The sequence below is a fragment of the Rhinolophus hipposideros genome (genome assembly GCF_964194185.1).
Source record: "Rhinolophus hipposideros genome assembly, chromosome: 4".
In the NCBI taxonomy this organism is placed as follows: Eukaryota; Metazoa; Chordata; class Mammalia; order Chiroptera; family Rhinolophidae; genus Rhinolophus; species Rhinolophus hipposideros.
Window position 1 is genome coordinate 99,979,422 of NC_138050.1, and position 23,801 is coordinate 100,003,222.

At 42.2% G+C, this 23,801-nt stretch overlaps 1 protein-coding gene across 1 annotated transcript in view; it reads left to right on the top strand.

Annotated features, from left to right (window-relative positions):
- Window positions 1–205: 205 nt before the first annotated feature.
- TNFSF11 (TNF superfamily member 11) overlaps window positions 206–23,801 on the top strand; it is a gene marked incomplete at both ends in the record, with an annotated part of 30,379 nt that continues 6,783 nt past the window's right edge. The window contains 2 exons of the mRNA XM_081046311.1: window positions 206–436; window positions 7,259–7,426. Of these exons, the coding sequence (XP_080902437.1) occupies window positions 206–436; window positions 7,259–7,426 (399 nt within the window). The remainder of the gene's footprint in view (window positions 437–7,258; window positions 7,427–23,801) is intronic.

Genomic DNA, 23,801 nt, shown 5'->3' on the forward strand with positions numbered 1-23,801 from the left:
CCAGAGCTTTATAAGAGTTGGGGCGGCCGGCGCCCTGCCCGCTCCCCGCGCCCTGGAGCAGCGCCTGGCCCTGAGCGCCCACGTCGAGGCCCCCCTGGCCCCGCGCCGGCCCCGCGCCGCCTTTGGCCTTGGCCTTGGCCGCGGGCAGAGCCGCAAAGCGGGCAGTGCGAGGGAGGCGAGCGCCCGGGCCAGCGGGCCGAGCGCCATGCGCCGCGCCAGCCGAGACTACACCAGGTACCTGCGCGGCGCGGACGAGATGGGCAGCGGCGGCCCCGGCGCCCCGCACGACGGCCCCCTGCACGCCCCGCAGCCGCCCGCGCCGCCCGCGCCCCACCCGCCCGCAGCCGCCTCCCGCTCCCTGTTCGTGGCCCTCCTGGGGCTGGGGCTGGGCCAGGTGGTCTGCAGCGTCGCCCTCTTCCTGTACTTCCGAGCGCAGGTGAGTGCTCGCCTCCTCCGGGCGCGCCGGCCGGGCGCACCCGCCTCGTTCCTGCTGCGCCGAGTCTGGGCGTCCGGTTCGGCTCCCTAGATCTTGCTATTCCGGAGAGAAAAGGGACTCTAAAGACCGAGCGTCGGGCTCCGGACCGCCAGGCGCGGGGCGCACTGGCCTCGGGTCTCTGCGCGCTCAGCCGGCCCTGCGGCGCTGGGAGGCTGGGCTGCAGCGTCCTGCTTAGTTTGAATTTCCCCCGGCGAGACAGCATTGGCCGCTCACCTCTTCTGGAAATGATCGCGCGCTTCCCCTCCCCCCCCATTCCATTTCTCACTAGGAGCTAAGAATGATGTCCATTTAGGAAAAAAATGAGCAGCTTCGCGTAGGCATCGCCCCTTATCCTTCCTGCCCATCGCCTGGAGGATTTGGGTGCCTGGGGCTGGCTGCTTTACCGGTGAGCTCCCGCCCGCGGTGCACTCGCTGCCCGCAGCCGCTGCAGCCCCGCGTGGCGATGCCCGAGTCGTCATATGGGTCAAATAACACAGCGCGACCGGAGAAACTTGACCCGGACTCCGCTTGGTGCTTGGCGCAGGGTGAAGGATGAAGGAAGGACCCATGTGCCTTCCCATTGAGGTGGGCGGAGGAAGGAGGCAAGGTGTGTGTGACCCTGGGGGAGTTATCTCCCTGGGCAAGCTTCACTACAATGTAGCAAATAACCCTTGTAAAAGATGAGGAAGACAGCTTGGAACTGCAGAGAGATAGAAAGGAAGGGGTAAATTTGTAATATTATGCTTTCTGGTGGTTTATGCTCTTGTGTTTTCTTGGAAATTGCAGAGCAGTTGGTTGGATTCATTCAAATATTCTTGTCTGGTGCTGTGAACTCTTTCTCAGAGGAAGTGGGGGGCTGACTGTGCATTTTTTTATGGGAAAAGAGAGTTGGGTTTGGACTTCATTGGTTTTTCAGATTCAAAGGTGATTACTAAACCAAACTAGATGCATGAAAACATGGCATTGTTTGGGGTGTATGCGTTTTTGACATGTGCCAGAGTCGTGAACTACTTAATCATAGGCTTTTTGGTAAGTAGTCATTATGCACTAGTTTGCAATTTATAGAACAAGTTTGACTAAAACAAAGGTAGAAATACGAGCAATACTTTAGAAAATTTGTTCTTGCACAGTAATAAAAATAATCTTTATCCACTGAGGTTTTTTTTCCTAAAAAAAGTAACTTTTCAGTGGTTTACTTGCAACATAGATTACACAAATCTATATGAAAGTGATGAAACGTTTTTTTATTGGAGTATGCTGCAGTCAAGAATGACTGGTTTACCCATTTTCCCTTTCCAGCATGTTGTTTCCCCCCCCCACCCCCTTTTAATGCTTGTGTATTGAGTGCTTGCAACACACAGGACACTATTAAATGCAATGGAATAGGAGTTAAGGATCATTTATTCAAAATACACTGTCCACCAACTACGTGAATGTGTGGTGCTAGGTAATGAAGAAGCCTACAACAAAAGACTTAAAATTCTCAAACAAGAGCGCAGCATTTAAAAAAGGACAGAAGATGCATTCGTTCTCTACCTTTTATCTTTTCTAACACCTTAGGGATTTGGCATTTTCATAGCGGTAATAGTGAAGTGAGTGTTCAGCTTTGAAAGAGCGGCAGAGAATGAATGAGTTCTAAGGGCCATGAGCAGCTTAGATTGGCAGGAACCATGGAAATCGATGTGGCCACATAGGAAAGAATGACCCGCTGGGCTCTTATTATAGTTGTTCAGCTTTCTCGGTAGGAATTCCCAATAATAATGGTCTGGCGGGCTGAGAGGTTTAGGCTTCTGATGATCACTTATCTTAATGTAACAGTCTTGATGTCACATGGATAATAGTGAAACTCTCAAAACCCTTTTCTAAAGTAAACATGTAAGTTAGTAAGCCTAGCTAGAAAATTTTCACTTGGAGAATGTAATGTCATCAGATTTCTGGGTACAATTTTCCTAAATGGCATGAAGATTGGGTTTTTCTAAGACATACAAAATGTATTAGCCATTTCTCTGAACCCAATCACATTTTTATAAGGTCATCTTCTTCAGAAAAGAAGTAATATTAGGAGCAATGTGTTCATAATAATACACCCCCAGATCTGGTTGCATTTTATTGAGCGTGGTATCAAAGTTTGATACCTAGAGGAAACCTAATAATTTAGAGATACATTCTAAAGTACTTATAAATGAAATGCTATGATGTCTGGAGCTTGTTTTGGAATAATAGGTGGGGAGTGTGGGGGAAGGGAAATGGTTGTTTAGAGATGAAACGAGATTGGCTATGCCTTGGCAATTGTTGATGCTCAAGGTGGGTATGTGGGAGTTCACATTACAATTCTTTCCACTTTTACATATGCTGGAGGCCATCTTTCAAAGTTCTAGCTAAGAGAATAGACTCAAGTTGACCTGTCACTGATTTAACATTTTCACTTCTATCAGCTCCTTTGGATTAGAACTGGGTACCAAATAAGATTAAGAGATAGTTTTCTGACTTCCCCTAAAGTCGTGGGTCAACTGCTTGGGGTTTCTGAATGCATTTGAATTAGAATGAAATAAACTAGTATCAGGTAACATGTTTGCAGTTTACAGGAAAAAAAATGAGAACAAGGGGTCAGTTTTATTGTTGTTTTAGTGTGTGTGTGGGGGGGAGGGAGCTATATAAATCCCTAAGAAAAAAACAGTTCGACTTAGTCTTAAATGCATTTATAAGAATGCCCAGAATAGTGTAAAAATTACCGTGACTTAAAAAAAGTTTTCCCCTTTTTAACTCATATTTGAATAGTTAAAGATGAATCCACCTCCTGAATGTTTGCAGGTTGCCACTGCCTAGATAAAAAACAAGAACAAAAACAAACCAAAAAAACCTACTAGATCCAGTAGATTGGCTTTTCCCCCACCAACCTTGCCAAGCATAAATAGCAGGTGGCTTGTGCTATATATTTACCACATAGTATTCATACTTTGGTTTACAAAAAAAAAAAAAAAAACTTTCCAAAAAGTTGGTTGCTTGTAAGATTTATGTGTACTTTTTTCTAACATCACTATAACCATATTCAGAGTTTAGAGATAAGCTTTTCAGAAAACTCAATCTCTGTTGCTCTTTTAACTCCTTCCCCCAATTCTCCACTATGCACACCTACCTCCCTAGCTGTTTGCTGCCCATACAGGAGAGCAGTCACTACTGAAAATCTGATGAGAGGTGTGTAGACTGCTGGATTGAAAGAACAGATAACGGAGTAGCATAAATGTCAAGCATCCTGCCTCTTTTAACCCTAAACATGGTGAAGTTTCAAGGAAGTTATTTTTAAATGACTGGATTCATTTCACATGAACTACATCATCTGATAAATGCATTGTAAAAGTCCGTTTTAAATCAGAAAGTCATGATTTATTTAATGTTTTCAGACATTTCTAGGTACAGTGAATTCATTTGTAACTCAGTTTGCTGTGATTTTTGGATGAATTTCTGTGTTTCTCTTTCGAGTGTAAGTTCCACGGAGGTAAGGACTGACTGTTTCGCTCTCTCTTATTCATGGCATCTAACCCAGTACTTGGCAGGTTTAATTTACTGGATAAAACTCATCAAATGATTTGCAACACTAGAAATACAGTCATTTCCAATTTGTAATTACCGGGTAGCATAGACTACAAAGTGTCATTTTTCAGTCATGCAAACTCTCCAGACTGCTGTGTCAGGAGATAGGTTGTGGGGTAGGAGATGCATTCGGTCAGTCAGTGGATGAGCATGGTAGAGTGTCCAGCCGAAATCCTACGAAATCCCACGCCTGGCTCTGTTGCTCCTTCAGCCTGGAAACCACAGGGGCTGAGGCCCTGGTTTATCTGTGCTGTGGTTGGCCCTGCTCCCTGCCCCTCCGCCCTTCCCTTTTCTCCTGCTCTCCATTTTCAGGGAATGAGAGCTGTCAGAGCACTGAAATGGGAGACTTTTGTTTGTAGATAAAAATACATTTCTTTTTTTAAATTAAATTTATTGGGGTGACAGTAAAAATACATTTCTAATGTATGGTCCTTAAGTAAAGAAATAAATAAATGTGAGTATATCAAAATTAATTATGCCACATGTTCATGATTTCTTTCGGGAAAATAATTTGTGATGTTTTCTGTATGTTTTAGCTCCAATGTTACCTTCTGAAGCCGTGGTTTTCAAAGGCACATTTGAGACACGGGTGAGATTCAGTTGGCCCCGACACGTAGGGATGTTGATTAAATTGACTGGGGGGGCGGGAATCTGGAAATGGACATTTCTTATGAAAGCTGGGTGGAAATCTTTGCATTATATTTCTTTGCATCTAAATCATTAACCATTAGGAAGCGCTGCAGTATTTGGTACTAATTGGTGTTACTTGTGAAAATACTTTCAAGGAAAGTTGGAGTCATTTACTAGCAGGAAACCTATATTTGCATATTTGAGATTTGAAAGCATTGTGTGTCAAGTTTTAACATGTCTGAGAAGCACCTGGGATCTAGGTAGAATGCAGATTCCAGGCAGTGAGCCAGGGTGAGGCCTACCAGTCTGTATTCCCAAGGAGCTCCCTCGGAGGAGCCTGCAATGCTGCAGGTATCTGGGCTGTGCTTTCAGTAGCGAGAGCATTGGCGACTGCTGTTTCTGTTAGATGATGCTTAGCTTGTGGGCAGGACTTGAGCTGAACCCGTTTTCGGGTCCCCAGGCATTTCCCCAGGGACACCACATCGTCCCTTTCGTTCAGCAGTTTTCTGGCAGTGAGCCAACTGAGGCCCTTGCATGAGTCTTCTTTCTTGAGGTCTGAACTCAGTGACCCTTCATATCAGTTGCCCAGGCTTCTCTGGTTTTGTGGGAAACTTATTGGCATAAGTGAGCTTTTCTGAAAAACAGTATGTGATGGAAAGCGTTCCTTACATAAAAACTCACATGTTCTGATCCGTACTGGTTATTTCAAAGAAACTATGAAAAGTAAATATGGATTGCAAATAATTCCCATGATTATAGATAATACTTATCAAAACATACAGTGAATGTTTAAAAAAATATTACGTACAGTAAAAGACACATTGCCATTAATACCCTTCAAAATACTCCCCCTCACTTCAAACATACTTATCCCACTGTTCTTGCCACTTTCTGAAGCAGCTCTGGAAGTCCTGCTTTGTGAGTGTCTGCTTCATCCTCCATCATGACAACGCTCCGTGTCACACATCGCTTCTGGTATACGGCAATTTCTGTCAAATGAAAACATTATGGTGTGTCCTCATCCACCTTATTCACCAGATCTGGCACCGTGTGACTTCTGGCTCTTCCTAAAGTCAAAATGATTCAGGGCATCGAGGCAGCCACAACAGCTCAACTAAAGACACGCGGGAAAGAGGACTCAGGAAAGAAGACTTCCAGAACGGCTTCAGAAAGTGGCAAGAACAATGGGATAAGTGTTTTTGAAGTGAAGGGCAGTATTTTGAGGTGATTAATGGCAACATGTCTTTTACTGTAACAGATTTTTTAAAATTTATACATTCACCATGTGTTTTTTTTTTTATCACACCTTGTATTTTGCAAGGGTGGAATAATAAAATTCATATTAGTGGATGCACATTTGTTGAAAGGCTATCATTTCACTTTGAGAATTTCAGATGTAGATAGGGTACTTTCCAGTTTATTTCTGATGTGTTTTTTTTTTTTTTAATAAACTTGAACATCTTTCTGAATACTTTTAAAAGGATAATTAAACCAGGGATCTGGTGTTATTGGCTGGGCTTTGGTCATGCAAACTTATGTAATGTTTCCTTTGTTCATCTAGTCTGTACCTGCTAATAAGCAAATGCACATGAAGTACCTTGAATTTTTGAAAGAAAAGGACAACAAATTAAACTGTTATTATTAAAACATTTGATAGCTAATTATCTCTACACTTTACTTGGTGCTTGAAACCACTGCAAAGGCTTGTCAGAGCCCTGGGAGGAGTGGGCAGAGAATTTCAAAAAAGAGTAATACTTAAAGAAATTCTTATGCTGGCACCTGTTTTAATCAGACGACCAGCTAATAATTTGATGGAGATATTTTGGGTGGGAAAATCCCATACATTACAAGAGTTTTAGCATCCCCTCAGAACATAGCCAGGTAGCCTGCCGGCCCCAGGCAGCCCTCCTGAGACATGTTACACCAGATCTCACCCACCCACATTTCCGGCCACCCCCTGACAGACAGACCACTCCAGGTTGAGAAATACTGATGAGAGGTTCAACAAAAAGGAAAATTATGCCCTGGCTTCAGGTTTTCTTTGGGACTAGGAAATGGATTTCTCTTGCCCTTCTCCAGCTGATTAAAATACATATTAATTAAGGACAAAGGCCAGACAAACATGGTGGCTAAAGATGATGTTATTTTCACTGGATTTATGTCGGCTTCATGCTGTGAATTTCTAGGTGGGCTTCATAACCCATCTAGCATGCTGCGTGTGACTTCAAGACAAAAAGCTTTCTCCACCTGCACTGACCACATGTGATTTCCTTGTCACCCCTCTCCTCTATGAGGACTTCCCCCTCATCACATGATTTGGACAATTTCCCCATGAATCAATCACACGTGTACACCTGTGCTGTTATGATATGCAGCTACTCATGAAAATGAATTAGAAATCAATGTTTTCACCAACTAGAGGGTAATTGTATTAACTGTTAATCATTGGGGACATGAAGACTTGCAAAAATGAATTTTTTTTCTTAAGTCACACTTTATGAAATAGCAGAATGATTAATGTTAAACACTCTAATAATTTCCTCACATTTTTTTTCCCCTCAGATGGATCCTAATAGAATATCAGAAGATGACACTCACTGCATTAATAGAATTTTCAACCTCCATGAAAACGCAGATTTGCAAGACACAAGTCTGGAGAGTCAAGACACAAAATTAATACCTGATTCTTGTAAGAGAATTAAGCAGGCGTTTCAAGCAGCTGTGCGAAAGGTGAGTCCACGTGGTGGTTATAGGTCAAGGGCCTCGCTGACTCTACTAATAAGGAAATTGATACTGGCTAAGTGCTGTTGACTTTGTTTTTTTTTTTTTTATTTTAAGAATTTGTAAAATTGCTAATGAGAATTGTAAGGGATTAGCAGAATTCTTTTGAAGTTGGTGGCAGTTGATTGTGGTGACCAGAGACATTCATATTCATATTCTTTTCTTTCCTTTTTTTTTTTTTTTTGTTTTTTAGAGGAGGGATGTAAATTCACATTTGGAAAGAGGACAAAGATGGTTTGTGGTAGTCAGTGGGTCAGTTTTGCTAATTTGAATTCGCTGCCCTAGAACCCAGTCACACGGCCCTCTGCTAGCTGTTTCCTTTCTATTTGGTTTTGTAAAGATAGGATCCTCTGTTGTACCTCTGTGGATCCAGGGCTCTGTTGAGAATAAGTGTAACTGGTCCATTGTTGTTAGTTGTGGTGAGGAAGTAAGCCAGCAGAGCAGGAAATGATGTGATGGGCGAGATGGAAATTCTGTGTCTATTTTCTCATTTTCCGGGAGAGCTGGGTGAGAAGAGAGAAGATGGGGACAGAGAAAACCAGTGACTTCTCTTGTACTGACAGCTCCACCTGAGAAACACTGTAATAACTGCCTGTTTTCCTTTCCTGGATAAAGGCACCTGAGAATTCATCAGCCGTGGAATTGTTTTACTTACTGACTCCACCCGAAACTGGGTAGAACACAGTGACTCCAGTGCACGCAGACTTCCGTGCATGGCATGCTTGCATGCACCTCTGCGTGGATTCTGGCAGCCACCCACACATCCCAACCTCTAGTTTGCAACCCTCTGGGTTATTTCTGGTCATCTTAGAGTAAATCCTGAAGTTCCCAAATTCCTCAAGTCTAAACTGAATCTTAATTCAATTTATTCTTTAGAAATCCACATATAGTAATAAGCATTTTTTAAAAAGAAGATACGTGTTGGCGGTAGAGGTAGAGAGAGGAAGCTGTTTTGTATTATCTTAAAGTTGGTGCTTTGCTGTATTTTATCAAATCTAAGATATTACCAGTTTTCAACTGACTTCATTATTTTATGCATCACAAAGAAAGAAGAACATGTTGACTGAAATTTAGACATGATCATCATTGATTTCGGTCTCATCTTAATCAGAGATACTAAAATGTAGAAACAGAGCATCATTGAATCAGTCAAGTACGTATTGCTCTTATATCCATAAGAGCATGTTGTTATACATATTATATTTTCATTAGAACTAATGTGCAGGTGCATAGCTTTATGCAGTAGATGCATATTTTAAAATGTGGGTTAAATTTGATCTCTATTTCTTATACTGTAATTTTTGAGCTATGGTAACAGCAAGTCTGCTCGTCTATTCATTTTTATTGTCTTGTTTTATGTTTCATGTTCATTAGTCTGCTTTTCATTCCATCTCCCCAATACTCAGTAATCTGCCTACAAGCAATTATTTACGAGTACTAGAGGTGGTCTCGTCTCTTAGTTCAAAATGGAACCCCTAACTCAGGTAATTATGGTTAGGTAAATGAGTGTTTCCTAATTTTCTCTTTAGATTGATCCATATTGAATCTTCCTTACAATGAAGAGATAAACTTTTAATTTCATTGCCTTCCTGGTTTTAAAAATTATCCTTTGTGTTTCTTCTGGAAGAACAAGATCAGCCAAGATAATTTTGAAAATAACTAATGTTAAGAAGAACAGCTACCATTAGCATTTATCTGAGAATGCAAGAATGGTTGATCCGAACAGGTCAAAGGAGAAAACCAGTATCATCTCATAAATACTGAGAAGCGATTGACAGAATTTTTCTTTTATTTCTGATGTTTAAACTCCATTAGAAAATAGAACTAGGTAGATTCTTGATTTTATCTGAAATTGCTCAAACTAAAAGTTATAATAGCTAATGATGAAAAATAGGGGCTTTTATCTTAAAGTCAGAAACACAACGAAAATGCCCCGGGTCCCCATGTTACTTACCATTGCTCGGAGTGTACTAGCTAGTGTAATTACACAAGAGAATGAAATAAGGGAAAAAAAAAAAATATATATATATATAGATAGATAGATAGATAGATAGATAGATAGATAGATAGATAGATGAGGAGATGGCAGGATTTGCATGTGATATGATCATATTCTTGGGAAAATTCAAAAGAAACCGAAAAGCTACAAGCAAAATAAAATAAATCCATTTGTAAAAATTAATAAGTAATAATAACTAGCTGGCCCCTCTCACGTAATAATTAGAAAACATTAGTGAAAGATGCCATTTATGACTTTCAAAAAAGCCCTCAATATAAACTTAACTAGTCTTATGGAAATAAAACTAGGAAACTCTACAGAAGCTTTTAAAATTGCATCTGTTACTGTGAAAACATAAGTATGTAAAGCCCTAATCCATGAAAGATATCAAAGACCTTGGAGTAGAACTTATTGTATGTGTGTGACTGTATGTATGTATATACTTTAACATAATATAAAATTATTTTAAATAAGTGGGCATTGCTTGAATTATTCAAAAATGGTGCTGGGAAAATTAGTTTACTATTTTAAAAACGTGATAACCTTATTGCATATCATAAGGGGAAACAAATCTCCAATGGAGAGAGCATTTCGTGGCCAGTCACTGCTCCCTGCAAGTGCTGTCACACCTTCTGCTGCTTCAGTGGACTTTTCTGCCCCTACCTGCCCCATCACAACTTACCTGTTCATTGTCCCATTTTCTTTGAGCTTTCTGAGTGACTGCCTAGACAGCATGGTAAAACAAATTGTACTTAAAGATGTCGATGAGCAACAGTGACAGAGGTTTAACTATTTTCAGAGCCTTTTGGAGACATGGTGCCTCATTCTAAATGAGTAACGTTAACTATGAGAGATTCAGTAGCTGACAAGCCAGAGGAGAAAGATTTGTGAGCAGACAAGAATAGCCAACTGATCTTATTAAAGGCACAACGTTTTAATTATACTAATAGGTTAGTGTGACTCACCAGATAATTATTTCATTAATTTCATCAATTTCACATTTGTTGGTGTTGTGCTATAGGATTTTACCTATTGTGCATGGGTAGTAATATTACACACAGGTAATCCTTTTTAAAGAACAAGGACTGTCACAATATACCAATGAGTGTTTGGAAGTAGAAGATTTCTTACCCAGACAAGAGGATCTTTAGGAAGGAGACGAGCGTTTTCCATACCTTATCATTTGGATCAACTAGTGTTTATTAAGTGCACATACTATGCTAGGCACTTTGCCATAACTTTTTCTATGCCTAATGATTTACTCCTCTCTTACCCTTGCCAAATAATGATTTGCCAAATGTGTTATCCTTTGATAAGGTTTATTGGTTAATGGGACATTCTACACATCTTGCCAAAATAATCAGATTTCTCATTTCACTTGCCAATACTGAAAATAGGATGGATGTATCAGGCATTTACAAGTCGGTCTGCATCTTAGTTTTAATTCTAATGTATAATAGACATTGAGTGAACACGTGAAACAAAATTACATGTGTGGCTGCAATCGTTATTGACAGCTCAACCCATCCAATGGCAACAAATGCTAGACATAAGCACAATATCACATTATATGTGTGCAGAAAGTGGTGTTTACCCAGCCCGTCTTTGGTCAGACAAGTAATGCTGTTTTTTCCCCCTTTTCTGTTTGTGGCTGGGTTTTCTTGGCTTTTTTTCCCCTTTAGCACAGAACTCTAAGGCCTCTTAGTGATCCAACCCTACCGACCACAATTTGCAAAGTCTATCATAACAGTCTATGACAATAAAGAAAACACTAGTACAAATATGGTGTCCGATTTATAAAGGAATTCTTGTTTCCAACTTTGGCATTCTCTGTGGTCTCTGCCAGCCTGAGGAGCAGAGTGGTGAGCGTAGGCCTGCATGGAGGAAGGGTGGGGGGGTACTTGGCCTTGGCCCTCAGACTTCCTGGCCGGTCCTCGTGGAAACCCATCTGTTTATATACGTTCTGAGCACTTGGGGCTGCGACTCTGCTCGATCTTAGCATGCCAGGTTTTTGATTCCTAAAACTCAGTTTCAAAGGCATTTGAAAGAATGATTTCCAGGAGAGAGATCAATACACTAATTACACAACTGCCTCTCTCTCCATAGTGAGATGTTCAGTATATTGAAATTGATCCTTAGGATCTGGGAAGGAAGCCTGGGGACTTATATGCATTTTTTTTCAGTATTAGCTTTTAAAGGCTATGTTTTGGTGAATATTTTATAATGTACCTAATGCACAGGAGGGTTTTTATTTGCTGTTTAAATACATAAATATGTACATTTGGGAATATTAAAAAAAAATTTTTTCCCCTGAAAGAGCTGAATAGTCAGAAGTATTTAGAGATCATGGAATGAAGCTGGCAGCTCCATGAGGACAAGAACCACAGCCATTTTGCTCACATGCGAACATATCACACGTAATTTAGTCTCAAGAATGAAAGAAAAGAGCAAATAAGTGTTTGATGACTTACTGAACTTCATAAACTAATATTTTTAAATAAGAATGGAATTTGGCCAACTCATAAAGCCATTCGGAATTGTTGTAAACCTGGTTCTCATTTATCGGATGTCTTTCCAATGTTATAATGGATAATTAGTAATATTGTAGCCTGAGGCACTAAAGCAGATTAATTTTGGTTGAAAGTCATCTTCATCCCAACTTCTCCCTTTTGTCACATTTTTCTCAAGTCTCTTCACCTCTCCATAGCCTGTAACCTATATAGAGTCAGGCTTCTAATGTGAACTAAATATATGGCTCTAGCTTCTTTTTTAAGTACAATTTTATAAAACTCTCCAATTTCACTCCAGAATATGAAATGCCAATGATGGTAACAAGTACCAATGAGTTATTTTGTTGGCATGTTCTTGATAAACTACAGTTGACTCTTGAACAACTGTATGGGTTTGAACTGTCCAAGTCCACTTAGACATGGATTTCTTTTTCAATAAACACTGTAAATGTATCTTCCCCTCCTTATGATTTTCTTAATAACGTTTCATTTGTCTAACTTATTTTAATATAAGAATACAGTATGCAATACATATAACATACAAAATGTGTTAATTGACTGTTTTGTTATCAGTAAGGCTTCCAGTTAACAGTAGACTCTTAGTAGCTAAGTTTGGGGAGAATCAAAAGTTATATATGGGATTTCTCAATTGCATGAGGTAGGGTCAGCACCCCAAACCCCCACATTATTCAGGGGTCAACTGTATTTCCTGGAGTCAATAGGCCTCTGAGCCTCCAAATCCTTACTGGAAAATGGTGAGTAAGACCAGAGAGCTATCATTATTGAATAATTAATTCTTACTTGAAATTCTTTTTTAATTTTCTTGGGATCAGTACATATTTAACCTTATCTCCCGCAGGATTCACAATGTAAATGCAAATTATCCCCTGATACTAAGAACGGTGTGCCCAAAATTCACAATGTTTTGATCCTCAGTGAAATATTCACTGTTATTTGGTCTACGTTGCTGTAACAAAGAGACCCATCATTCAGTGAACTACGTAAGATAGAAGTTTTTTTCTCTTGCATGCAGTAATCTAGAGGTGAGCACTCCAGGGCTAGGGGGAAGGCTCCTCCATCTTCAACAGGTAGCTTTCATCTCTGGGACGAAGCTAGCTTCTTTATCTGTTGCCATATCCAGACAGAGGAAAGGAAGAAAGAAAAACTGAGGGCCGTACTTGGAAAGTGAGACAGCCTCACTTCTAGCTGCTCTTACTGGTGAAACTTACTCACAAGACCATATCTGCTGTGAGTTGTCTCTAGCTGAGTGGCCATTTGCCCTCCAAAGCTTGAGGAAGGAGATAGCCTATTACTAATTGGAAAAAGGGGAGGATGAATTCTAGGGAACAATGAGCAGTCTCTGATTTTCACTAAACCCCATTTAGGTAGGACAGTGGGCTCACTACCTGAGCAAAAGTTAGCTGCAAATACACATACACAGGCCCATGAAAAATTTGAATGGTGACAATTTTATTTTCTAATGGTTAAATGCTTTGGAATTATTTAGATTGCTGGAGAGAGAGAAATTTAAAAGTAGATTTAACAGCATGCATCTTTTTGAGGCACTTTCGAAAGTCTGCTTAGGCATATGCCACTGTGATCTTTGAATAAACCTTGATTGTCAACTGCACAATGTTTAGTAGGTTTTGTGGATTCAAGAACATTAATTTAAAACCAGAAAGTTCATCTGGTAAAGTGGTGGTTTTTTTCTATATGTAAACCTGATGCCTTAGAATTCCAATGTTAATTATTAAAAGAAGGCTATTTTCATTTTTAAAACTAAAGAACATAAGAAATCAACTAAAATTTGAGTATATTTTAACTGCTTATGAAATGATAGTCATGGCATTGTTATATAGCTATATAGTTATTTTTTATTTCTTATTTGCTTTCTAGTGAGACACACACACACACACACACACACACACACACACACACCAAAAACAAGGGGAAAAAATTAAACTTCATTCATTATCTCTTTGCCTTTGTATATAGGAGTATGTGTCCCGAGAAAGTTTCTTGTAAACCCACAAGGAAACTTGGGGTTTGGGGCACTGATGTTCCCAAATCGAGATGTTAGTCATGTAGTGGTTTTCCAATGGGATTTCATCTCTGTTTGCCATAACAGTTTTGGGAACTGCAATTCAATCAACCCTAATCACATCTAGCATTTATAAAAGCTGTCTTTATGGGAAAGCTGAAGTAAGACCCACAGAATTTTCCTACAACGTCAAGACCATCTACTGCCTTTTGCCCAACAATGGGCTATGGGCTGTGATGTGCTCAATGTCGGGGGAGACCCAGGTTTGCAAGAGGGAAATAACCAGGGAGTGATGTCATCACAGGTGGGCTTATCTCTATGCTAGAAGTACTCCAGGATGGAAGAAAAGATATTCTGGACTGACATTTTTAAAGAAACAAAGAAGAGGAAGGCCATGCCTGAAAGAGGAACATCTAACTATGTGGCAAGGAATCTTGGGCTAAGTTGCCAGAAGTGAACAAAGCTGAGGGTCCTTGATTGAAGAGGAAGGTGGTAAAGGATAGATTGGATTGCTCCACCAGGAGTGGCTTATCCTAGGAGGAGTACAGCCTGTGGAATTGGAGAAAAGGATGTGCCCTAAAGCATTGATTCCCAAACCTGCTGATCTGAACAATCACTTGGGGCCCTTGTTTAAAAATGTAAATAAATAGGAGGCTCCCAGATCTGTCATAAAGATTGATTTCGTAACTCAGGAATAGATACTATGATTTTTGGAAATCCTCTCCTACAACGGCTGGTCTGTCCTTAAAGGAGGGTTTTATAGCTCCTGGGACCAAGGAGGTGATCTAAGCCTCCTGAGAGGAGGTGAGAGCCACTGGAGGACAGGGAAGCCATTGGTGACTGAAATGACTGTGTTTGAGAACTAGGTTTTAGGCTGTGTGGTGTCATAAGGTGGGTTTTGAAAGTTGCGTCTAAGATGGTCAGACAACACTTGAGGTTCAAGGTCTGGAAGAGTTCCATTCCCACACAGCTTCCTTATCGCTAGGGTGCTACCCGTCCTCAGTCTTTGCCCTTCAAGGACATGAGGTGGTGGTGGTGGTGGTAGTAGCAGCAGTAGTAGGAATAATAATGAGAATTATAAACCGTGAGGCCCATGTTCATCAAAGAGTTTGGAGGACCCCAGACTCTTTTCCTCAGTGCCTGTAGCTGCTTCTCATCCCACCTACGCTTTCATGGGGACTGGTAACCATCATCTCCATCACCCAAACCAGAAGCCAGAGATGGCCTCACACTCGTACTAACTCTTCACCTCACCCCCATCCTGTGAATTCTACCCCTTTACAAAACCTCCAAATACTCCTTTCTACTCTGTGTCACTATTATTGTCACCTTAATCCAGGTGTCATTGTCATTTCTCGCCTGGACCAGTGCAGTGGCCGCTCTGTCCATGATCTCACGGCCTCTAGTCCATCCTCTCCACAGCTGTGATTTCTAAATGCAAATCTGAACGTGCTGCTTGCCTCATTTACTGCCTCAGGAATCCTTCGGTGGACCCCTTTAGTCACCAGGACACGGTCTGAGCTGCTGCACACAGAACACAAAGTCCTCTGTGTCCTGGAAACCCTCATCCCAACCCCTGAGTCTCCAGGCTCATTGCCTGTGCTCCATCTCCTCAGCCCACCTCAGCTATGCTCAGTGACCCCGCCAAAGTCAACTGCCTGAAGGTCCCGAGCCTGGCCGTGCTCCTCCCCCTCTGCCTCTCTGCTGGGATCCTAAGCACAGTGAGGGCAAAGAGGGATGTAGCACGCCACAAAGTAGCACGCCACAGGATGCCTGGCCCGCAGCGGCAATCAGTAAGCTGGGATGGATGGAAGAATGAATTCTGGGTCTTTGTGCATGGTTCCATATATGCCATTCCAGGCTCTTCTTTTGTACGCAGTTTTCTAGTTGTGTTTTGGCATTCAGCTCAGATATTACTTCCCAAAAGGGGTCTACACTGACGCCCAACTGCCCACCTTTTTTGTTAGGAGTCCCTCGTGTGCACGCGCATGTCTTCTTGTATTCACTCTGTCATTGCATCGATCGCATGGCCGGGCATTGGTCTGGGTCTCTCGAACGTGAGCTTCCCAAGGATAGGCGCTGTGTGATTGTGTGATGTTTAGCTTCTCTCCCAGGTGGCAGGCACAGAGTAGGTGCTCAACGGAAGTTTAAAGAACCAGTTTACTGAATAAGGGAGTGATCTGTGCCCATCCCTATTTTTGGTGGCTGGTTGCTTAATATTGCCAGGAGCTAGTCACATTATGAAGGCCCAGAAAGATTCATTGGGTCCCAGAGGTCACTCCCAGGCATGGTGCTTTTCCTGCTTCTTTGAGAGGGGACCTTCTTCCCCCTTTGGGACATGAACACTTTAGGGGCCTTGAGGCTGGAGGCTCTTCCCGGCCCCTCCTCTGCTTTCCTCCCTGGCCTCATTTGTCCACAGGGGCTGGGCAGGTACCTCTGTTCCTCTTTGAGTCTCACCCCAGTGGTCAGAAACACTTTGGGGAGGATGTGTGAGAGTAAGTGATCTTTCGAGGAAATGAGGCTTTGTGAATGTTGGCGTCTCTGCCAGTGTGAGGTGGTGTGGTTGTGTTTCAAGGGGCAGAAGACAGCAGAGGCATGGTAAACAGCAGTTAGCCCAAGACGCCACACTGCACTTACTCTGCCAAGTCCTTAGATTACACCTTTTTAACAAGTACCATAGCACACGACATTTTAAAATCGGGCTCTTTATGAAGAGTAATATTGCTGTCATAAGGCTACTTTATACAAACCCAAGGGGACCTTTAACTGGAGCAGAAGCTTCCTCATTTCAACCATGAAGGTTAAACAATAAAAACGAATTTTCTATTCCCAGCATAGCCATCACATTGCCCGGAAAGCATCACTTTGTTTTGGGAAACAGAGGCACTCTTTTCTTCAGCCCTTTGGTAGGAAGAGTATGGTATCCCTTTGCAAAGATGCGTCTCTTCCAATCAGCAGACTTCTTCCGGGAGAAACGAGCCTCCGTGACTGTGACTGTACTTAGTTTGGGGGGTGGGGAGGAGATTAGGAGTGTGAGGGGGGTGCTCTAGTAGCGGGATAGAATACCTGTTGCAAAGACTTGGGCTTTGGGAGAAAGATTTTTTTTAATCAGTAGTTTATATTAAGAAATGAAGAATTTAGGGATCCAAATGTAAAATTACAGCCAGAATTGAAGTCGGAGATGGCTCTTACCTTGAGGATTAGTGGGGACTCTGCCCTATCTACCCTCTTCCGCCCTACTTGCTGTGAGGCTGGATCCCTCCCCCCAATGGGCTTGTGAGGAGCTGTCCAGCCCCCTCCTCCAGTGCTCCTGTCCTCTGCAGTCCTGGGAAGCTGTAGGGCTCTGCTAGGGCTGAGAAGCATTGGCTGTGCTGTACCGTTCATTATATATATGACGGTCACATGCTGTTCTTCAAGTTCTTTGCTTCGAGGTGTTTTTGAATGGTCACCATTGAGTCTTCATATGGAACTGGGGGGTGTCCAGCTCCATCCAGGTGCATATGAAATATCCCCCACATTCTGTGGATTTGAAGGTCAGGAGGAAAGCAAGAGGCTGAGACATCTGCCCAAATTCTGTCTTCTCAGTTGCTGCAAACACTTGGTGGGTATTCTTTCTGTGCCTCGTAAACCGAGAATACCATGGAAAGAAAAATCTTCACAATTAAATACGAGCTATTGATAAGACGGGAAGGCATCTCTCCGAGGGAGCAGATGGTCACAGAGCCTCTATGAACCGGAGGGCAGAACACTGACTTGCAGGCAAAAGTCACTATAACGAGTTCCCTGTGGCTGGAACCTGTGGCATCCTTAGAGGCAGTGCGGTTTGGGGGTGCAGGTAAAGAATAAAAGGATAGGCCAGAGCGGTAACCAGTCTAGTCCTATAGGGCCTGTTAAACAAAAAGAATTAACTTCCACGGCTGAAAGTCTGTTCAAAAGAAAGGGTTTATTAGGTCATTGCTAGCGGAAAGAAAACCATCTTGGGGCATGGAGTCTAAGCCACCAGCAGCGTGGCTAGGTGAAAAAACAACACTCCATTGCCTCAGAGTTTGCAAACATTTTTATACATCAAGTGAAGGAAGGGGGAGAAAGACATAAGCCTCCTGAAAGAATTTACAGGAGCGACCGGCAAAGGGGTGGGAGAAAGTGAAGCGGGGCCAGCTCTGGGATAGCCTCAGAGTCCCAACAAGAAATGTCCCCTCCTGTGAAGTGGCAGTGGACAGCCGGCTAGAAAGAAGGGGAGGCTCCTGGAGTTCCTTGGTGCCTGGCGGGAATAATCTGTGGAAATAGCCACCTGGACATGAATCTGAAATTCCAAAAGATGTACAGGAATGTGAGCAGCCTTTTGTCAGAGCAGATTCACAGCCATCAATAGCTGAAGGTTCTGTTTCTTTCTCTTACTCTCGGGCCGCTGTAATTTCAATCTAGAACATTTCAGAATTTTCTCCTCGTCAGGCCTTCTAAGCCCGGTAAGGAATGTGGATGTGTTCCTGAAGTCTGCGGGCAGCCCGCAGAGGACTTTCGGAAGAGAAGGGACATGCTTCCATGTGTGCTCTTGGTCTAAGGAGAGCAGGAGAGGAGGTAGGAGGCAATTACTGTAATCCTAGTGAGAAATGATGGAAGCTTGAAGGAGGGCAGTGGTCCTCTGGCTGGAGAGGAGGGGATGGATTTCTGAGCGATTTGCAAGGTTCCAGGAGTCTGTAGGACTTCTCTGGAGGAATAGGAAGCCGGCTATTCACTTTCAGAAACAACCGGTGAGTGGCATTCGTGTGCTAGCTCGGCTGATGAATACACTGTTCTCGTAACTAGGTTGGAGAAGAATTACAGGAAGGGTATCATTAAGATGTTAGAATAAATGCATTACATATGTTAACAAGTGTATGAACCCTGTATTATATCTGGCAAACGGGGTGTTAAATCCTTGTTCAACCAGCCAGATGTCCCTACAGCTGCTGCTGGAGGGAGGCAGCCACCTGAGACCTGGGCTATGAGCTGGTGCCAATGGTTTCCACAGCATCTGGCTGTACAAATTGCTTCCTCCATGCTCTGATTGACAGGTACCACATGGATCACGCAATTCACAAGGCATGGGTGGGATTTTCAGTCTGATAAACCCAGACTCCAGCAATTTGACCTCTTTAAGGCATGTGTATAACTGGGGTGCCCTCAGTGGGAGCTTAAATCTGTATTATTTGTAAGACAACAACAACAACAAAATTTCCCCAAACACTTCAGTCAAACAACTGAAGACCAATTTAATAACATTCACTCTTGAATTGGAATGTTATCAAAGTCATGTTTGGGGGTGTTATCCAGCTGAGTTTGCAAAGGCAGGGTTAGTGTTTGTTGTAAATTGTAAATGTTGAAATTACCTGGAGCAACATTCCCACGACTGCTCAAAGGAATTGAAAGTCCTCATAGGTGTTTATATTTATTCTTATACAGTACAATCTCTCCTAAGTGTCCCTGACTCACCAAGATTGAGCCACTTCTGGGATGCCTCCCTCCTCCCTACGTTTGGCAAAAGATTCTAAAACATATTAAAAGATGAACATCAGCCTGGTCCCAACAGGCTGAAGACATGGCCTATACTCTTCAAGTTTTCCCTGTCACCCCCCACCCCGGTGGGGGGGAATTGTACTTCTTGGATGCTGAGTTCAGGAGAAGTTGAAGAAAAGCAGTCCTAGAGACCACAGTTACACAATCACATTGATCTTTCATATACTTTCTTTCCTGGAGGAGAAATTGTGAAATCCCAACATTTTTATCTGAGTGAAATAAAAGTTGAGATTAAAAAAAAACCACATCAGTTGTTTTCCTGTCTGTTCAAATGGACTCTGACAGCAAAGATAAAAAGTTAATGCAGTCTAAATAGGAGAATGCCACAATGAGAATATATTTTTTTAAATGTGTAATTTCCTCATCTTTATTATTTTTAGCCTTTGGAGTAGGGGCAGAAGGCAGTTTCAAATCTGCAAAGCCTGGCTGTGGCGCCTCAAGCGTGTCAATGTTGGCCAAGCGTCCACTAGGTGGCAGTATGTCAGAGGATTTCTTTTATCCTAGAATTGGCAAGGATTTCTTTGGCTGTCTGTAAGTGGTTCAGTTTTCCTTTTTGCCCCGCTTTGAAGGGTGAAATGAAGCTATCATAATTTAGGCCCGAATTATGCTTATCTAAAAAATGCATAAATTCCCTGAAAAGCCTACTTATTACAGTGTGACAAGAAATAAGTTCACTCGTTCATGTGAATTTTCTCAGTAACTTATATGTAATGATATTAGTCGGGTAATGATATTAGTTGGGTAATTTATACAACCCAAAAGACAATTCTTTTTGTCCGTAGCACGTAACAGATGCTAAACACGCTGTACTCTGAGAAGGCAGATCTCCGGTCTTCCTGGGAAGCAGAAGATTGCAGGGAGCCACCTGCCCAGTGTCCTTACCCCGGAAACTGTTTGCTGGGAGGTGTGTCAAAGCTATCTACACTTCTGTGCAAATCTGTGGGCATTCTGATAGTGTAGACAACATATGAGTGCATTGGATGTTTATCCAGAGACGTAACTAACTAGTTAAAAAAAATTAATGTACAACTGTATTTAAAATAAGATAAAATACACATAACATTTTTTAAAAGATCCCTTGCGTATGAATAATTTGTTCAGAGGACAGGAATTAGGATGTTCTTTGTACTGTTTTCCCCAAATTAGATGATTAGAACTTTCTGAATTCAAAGTAACAAGAAGCAATGCCTGAATGATAAGATTGGGCAATAAAGAACTCTGCAAGTTTTAAAACGCTCCAATTAATGTAACAGAAGTAGAGGATTAATGTAGATGGAAATAAATGTAAATTCAAAGCTTAGAAAGTAAATGGAATTGTCAGTTGGGGTTCATTTGGGGGTATTTTTTCAGAAGGATTTCCTATAATCTTGAAAATGAAAAATATTAGTTCTGAGGGAATTCAAGAAAGGTCCCTGCTTGGGGTATACACAGCAACATATTAGTCTTTGAGAAAAATTACAACTGAATGGATTCTGCTCTGTGCAGTAGATGTGATAGAGTCACATTTGGCAATGTGAGGCTCCCTCACGCCTGACATCTGCAGGGCTTAGTTTTGGGGGTTCACCAGCCACATCCTAAACATGGCCCAGCCAGTTCTGAGCCAGTTCTGAGACCCCATTTCCTGATACGGAGGCCCCTTTTTGTCAGATCCACAGTCAAGCTGTGCCTCCTTTCAGTGTTATTACTTCAAGGAGGGAACCAACCCTCTCAGGATTTGTTGACAGTTGTAGGGAAGGAAGAAAAGACTTTTCTCCCTCTACCTTCCTAGGTTCTCCAGCTAAGGCCCTGTAAATTTGACAAGACAGGTGAATGAGAGAAAAGCGTGCAAATTTATTTAAATTTTATGTGACATGAGAACCTTCATAAGGAAATGAAGACCTAAAGAAATGGTTAACCTGAGTGCTTACATTAGGTTTAATGAAGAATGGAAAGGTGTGGAAAAATGTGATAGGACAAAAAGGCGTGGGCTAAGGGCAGTATGCTGGTGGAACTCATCAAGGCCTGTACATTCTGATTTTTCTCAGAGTCCTTTGGTCTTAAAGATAAGGAAGCTCCTTTCCTCCACGTATAGAGAGGGGACCTCACAAGAGGGTCTTCTGACCTGCTTGAGGAGGGACGTGGGGAGTCAGGGAGTCCCTCCTGCACCTACCGTTTCTCAAATTCCTTCACCTTAAACTATTCAACATGCCAGGGTACCCTATATGGGAATAGCATGTTCCGAACCCCATCACAGGCCATTCATACTTTCTCCCAGCTTTCAGGAGTATGTTTCATGATGGCATCTTATAAAGGGGTGTGGGCTCAAAGCTCTAGAAGAAGAGTTGGAAGGCATAGGGTCAAGTCCCAGCTTTATTAGTTGGGTTCTTATTCTATCTCTACCTCCATTTCCCAGTCTCAAAAATGAGGTTAGAAAGAGTTACCCAGCCTCTGATTCTAGAATCAAATATTATAACATAAGGGAAACTCTTAGTTGGCTATGAATGTAAGGGGTTATTTAATTTTTAATATGTGGAATATACATATATTGTGAGAGTATAATAAACCTATGACTACATAGAGATGTCACCAAGGTTTCTCAATACTTGCTACATACTAGAATCACCTGGGGGAGCTTCTTTTAAAAACTATCAAGTCAATATCTAACTGAGTTAGACTGGCTGAGTTGGGGGAGGGCAGAGCACCCTGAAAGTGTAGCTCAAGAAGTATGTTACATTTGTGGTTGTTACCCATGCAGATAAATAACAATGATGTTAGAGTACAGAAAATTGGGGGGAGGGGTTGGTGAGATAAGAACAGATATTGAGAATACGCTTCCTGTAGCCTGAGGCTGTAAGCACGTCATGCACTCCCCATTTCACATGGAAACTTCTCTATAGGGTTTCTGAGAGGATTTGGAATCGTTGGATACCCAACAACAGATGTACCATGAAAGCAGCATTACCTCATGAGACTCTAGCTAGGGTTTCAATTCATCCCGGGTCATGACTTATTTTTTTTATAGCAGACATTGAACATGCTTCTAACAGAAAGGTTCTGTGACCTAGAAACCACTGATTAAGTGGACAGGAGAAGTTCATTCACAGGTGAGAGAGAACAAACGTTCCCTTCCTACTTGATCAGTGGCTTGAATCTGCTGCTGCTTTGGCCTGGGTCTCCAGCTATAAGGAAATCTCAGATTTGCCTACCTCTGTGGTCTTCTGGGAAATGAGAGACATCGGTGTTCTCAAACTGAGGTGCCAGAGGAACAACAGCACCAGCTCACCTGTTAAAGCCGCAAATTGGCAGGCCCTACCCAGACCTTCGGGATCAGAAACTGTGTCAGCATGCCCTCTTAGAGGCTTTGATACAGGCTTAGGTCTGGGAAACACTGAGCTGGAGCAAAGACTCTCCCCTGGTCTTCTCAATAATGTGTGTTTTTGTCAATCGGAAAACATGAAACAGAAATTTGTGGGCAAACGCTCACTTGGCTTTGCTTCCTTCTTCCCCCCGTCCCCGTTTTCTCTGATGATGAGGCAGATCAGGGCTAGAGAGAAAATAAGGGGCCGACATCTCTAAGTGTCTCTGTCATCAAGGTTCCTATTCCAACCTTTTAAGAGATAGAAATCAATTAAAGGTGCATTGTATATATATAAATGTATAAGGATATGCACAATGTGTAAAGATGTATTATAAATACATGCATTATATATTTACATATCCATTATAAATGTATAAGGGGATATATATGTTTTATGTAATGTATAAAGGCACATTGTAAATATATGTAAATCTCTGTTGTGAATTCCAGAAATCAGGGTACTACTAGGAATCCAAAGGTCATGAGGAGATGGCAGGACAGCAGGGGAGAGAACTAAATCTTGGAGAATGGGAGAGAAGGGGAGAGAAGGACAAGCCTGGTAAAGGGCACTGCCCTGCACAACTGAAAGGGCCCCCCACCTTGCCTAGAATTTCCTGCAAATGGTGCCCCCAGAGCTGTGCAGTGCAGTGCCCAGGGTCAAAGCCAGGGCAGAAAACAGCCTGGATGAGCCTCCAAGGTTCTTTTCTAAAAGTCAGTCGCACTGTGATTTCTTTAGGACTTTAAAATAGGTAACTGAAGACAGCTGTGCTGTCTCCTCCAATGGTCTTTAAAAATGGAATAGATTCTCATGTCTCTTGGGGATCCTAAAAGCACAGAAAAGAATCAGTGTTGTCTTATCTCTAGAATCTTTCCAACTGTTA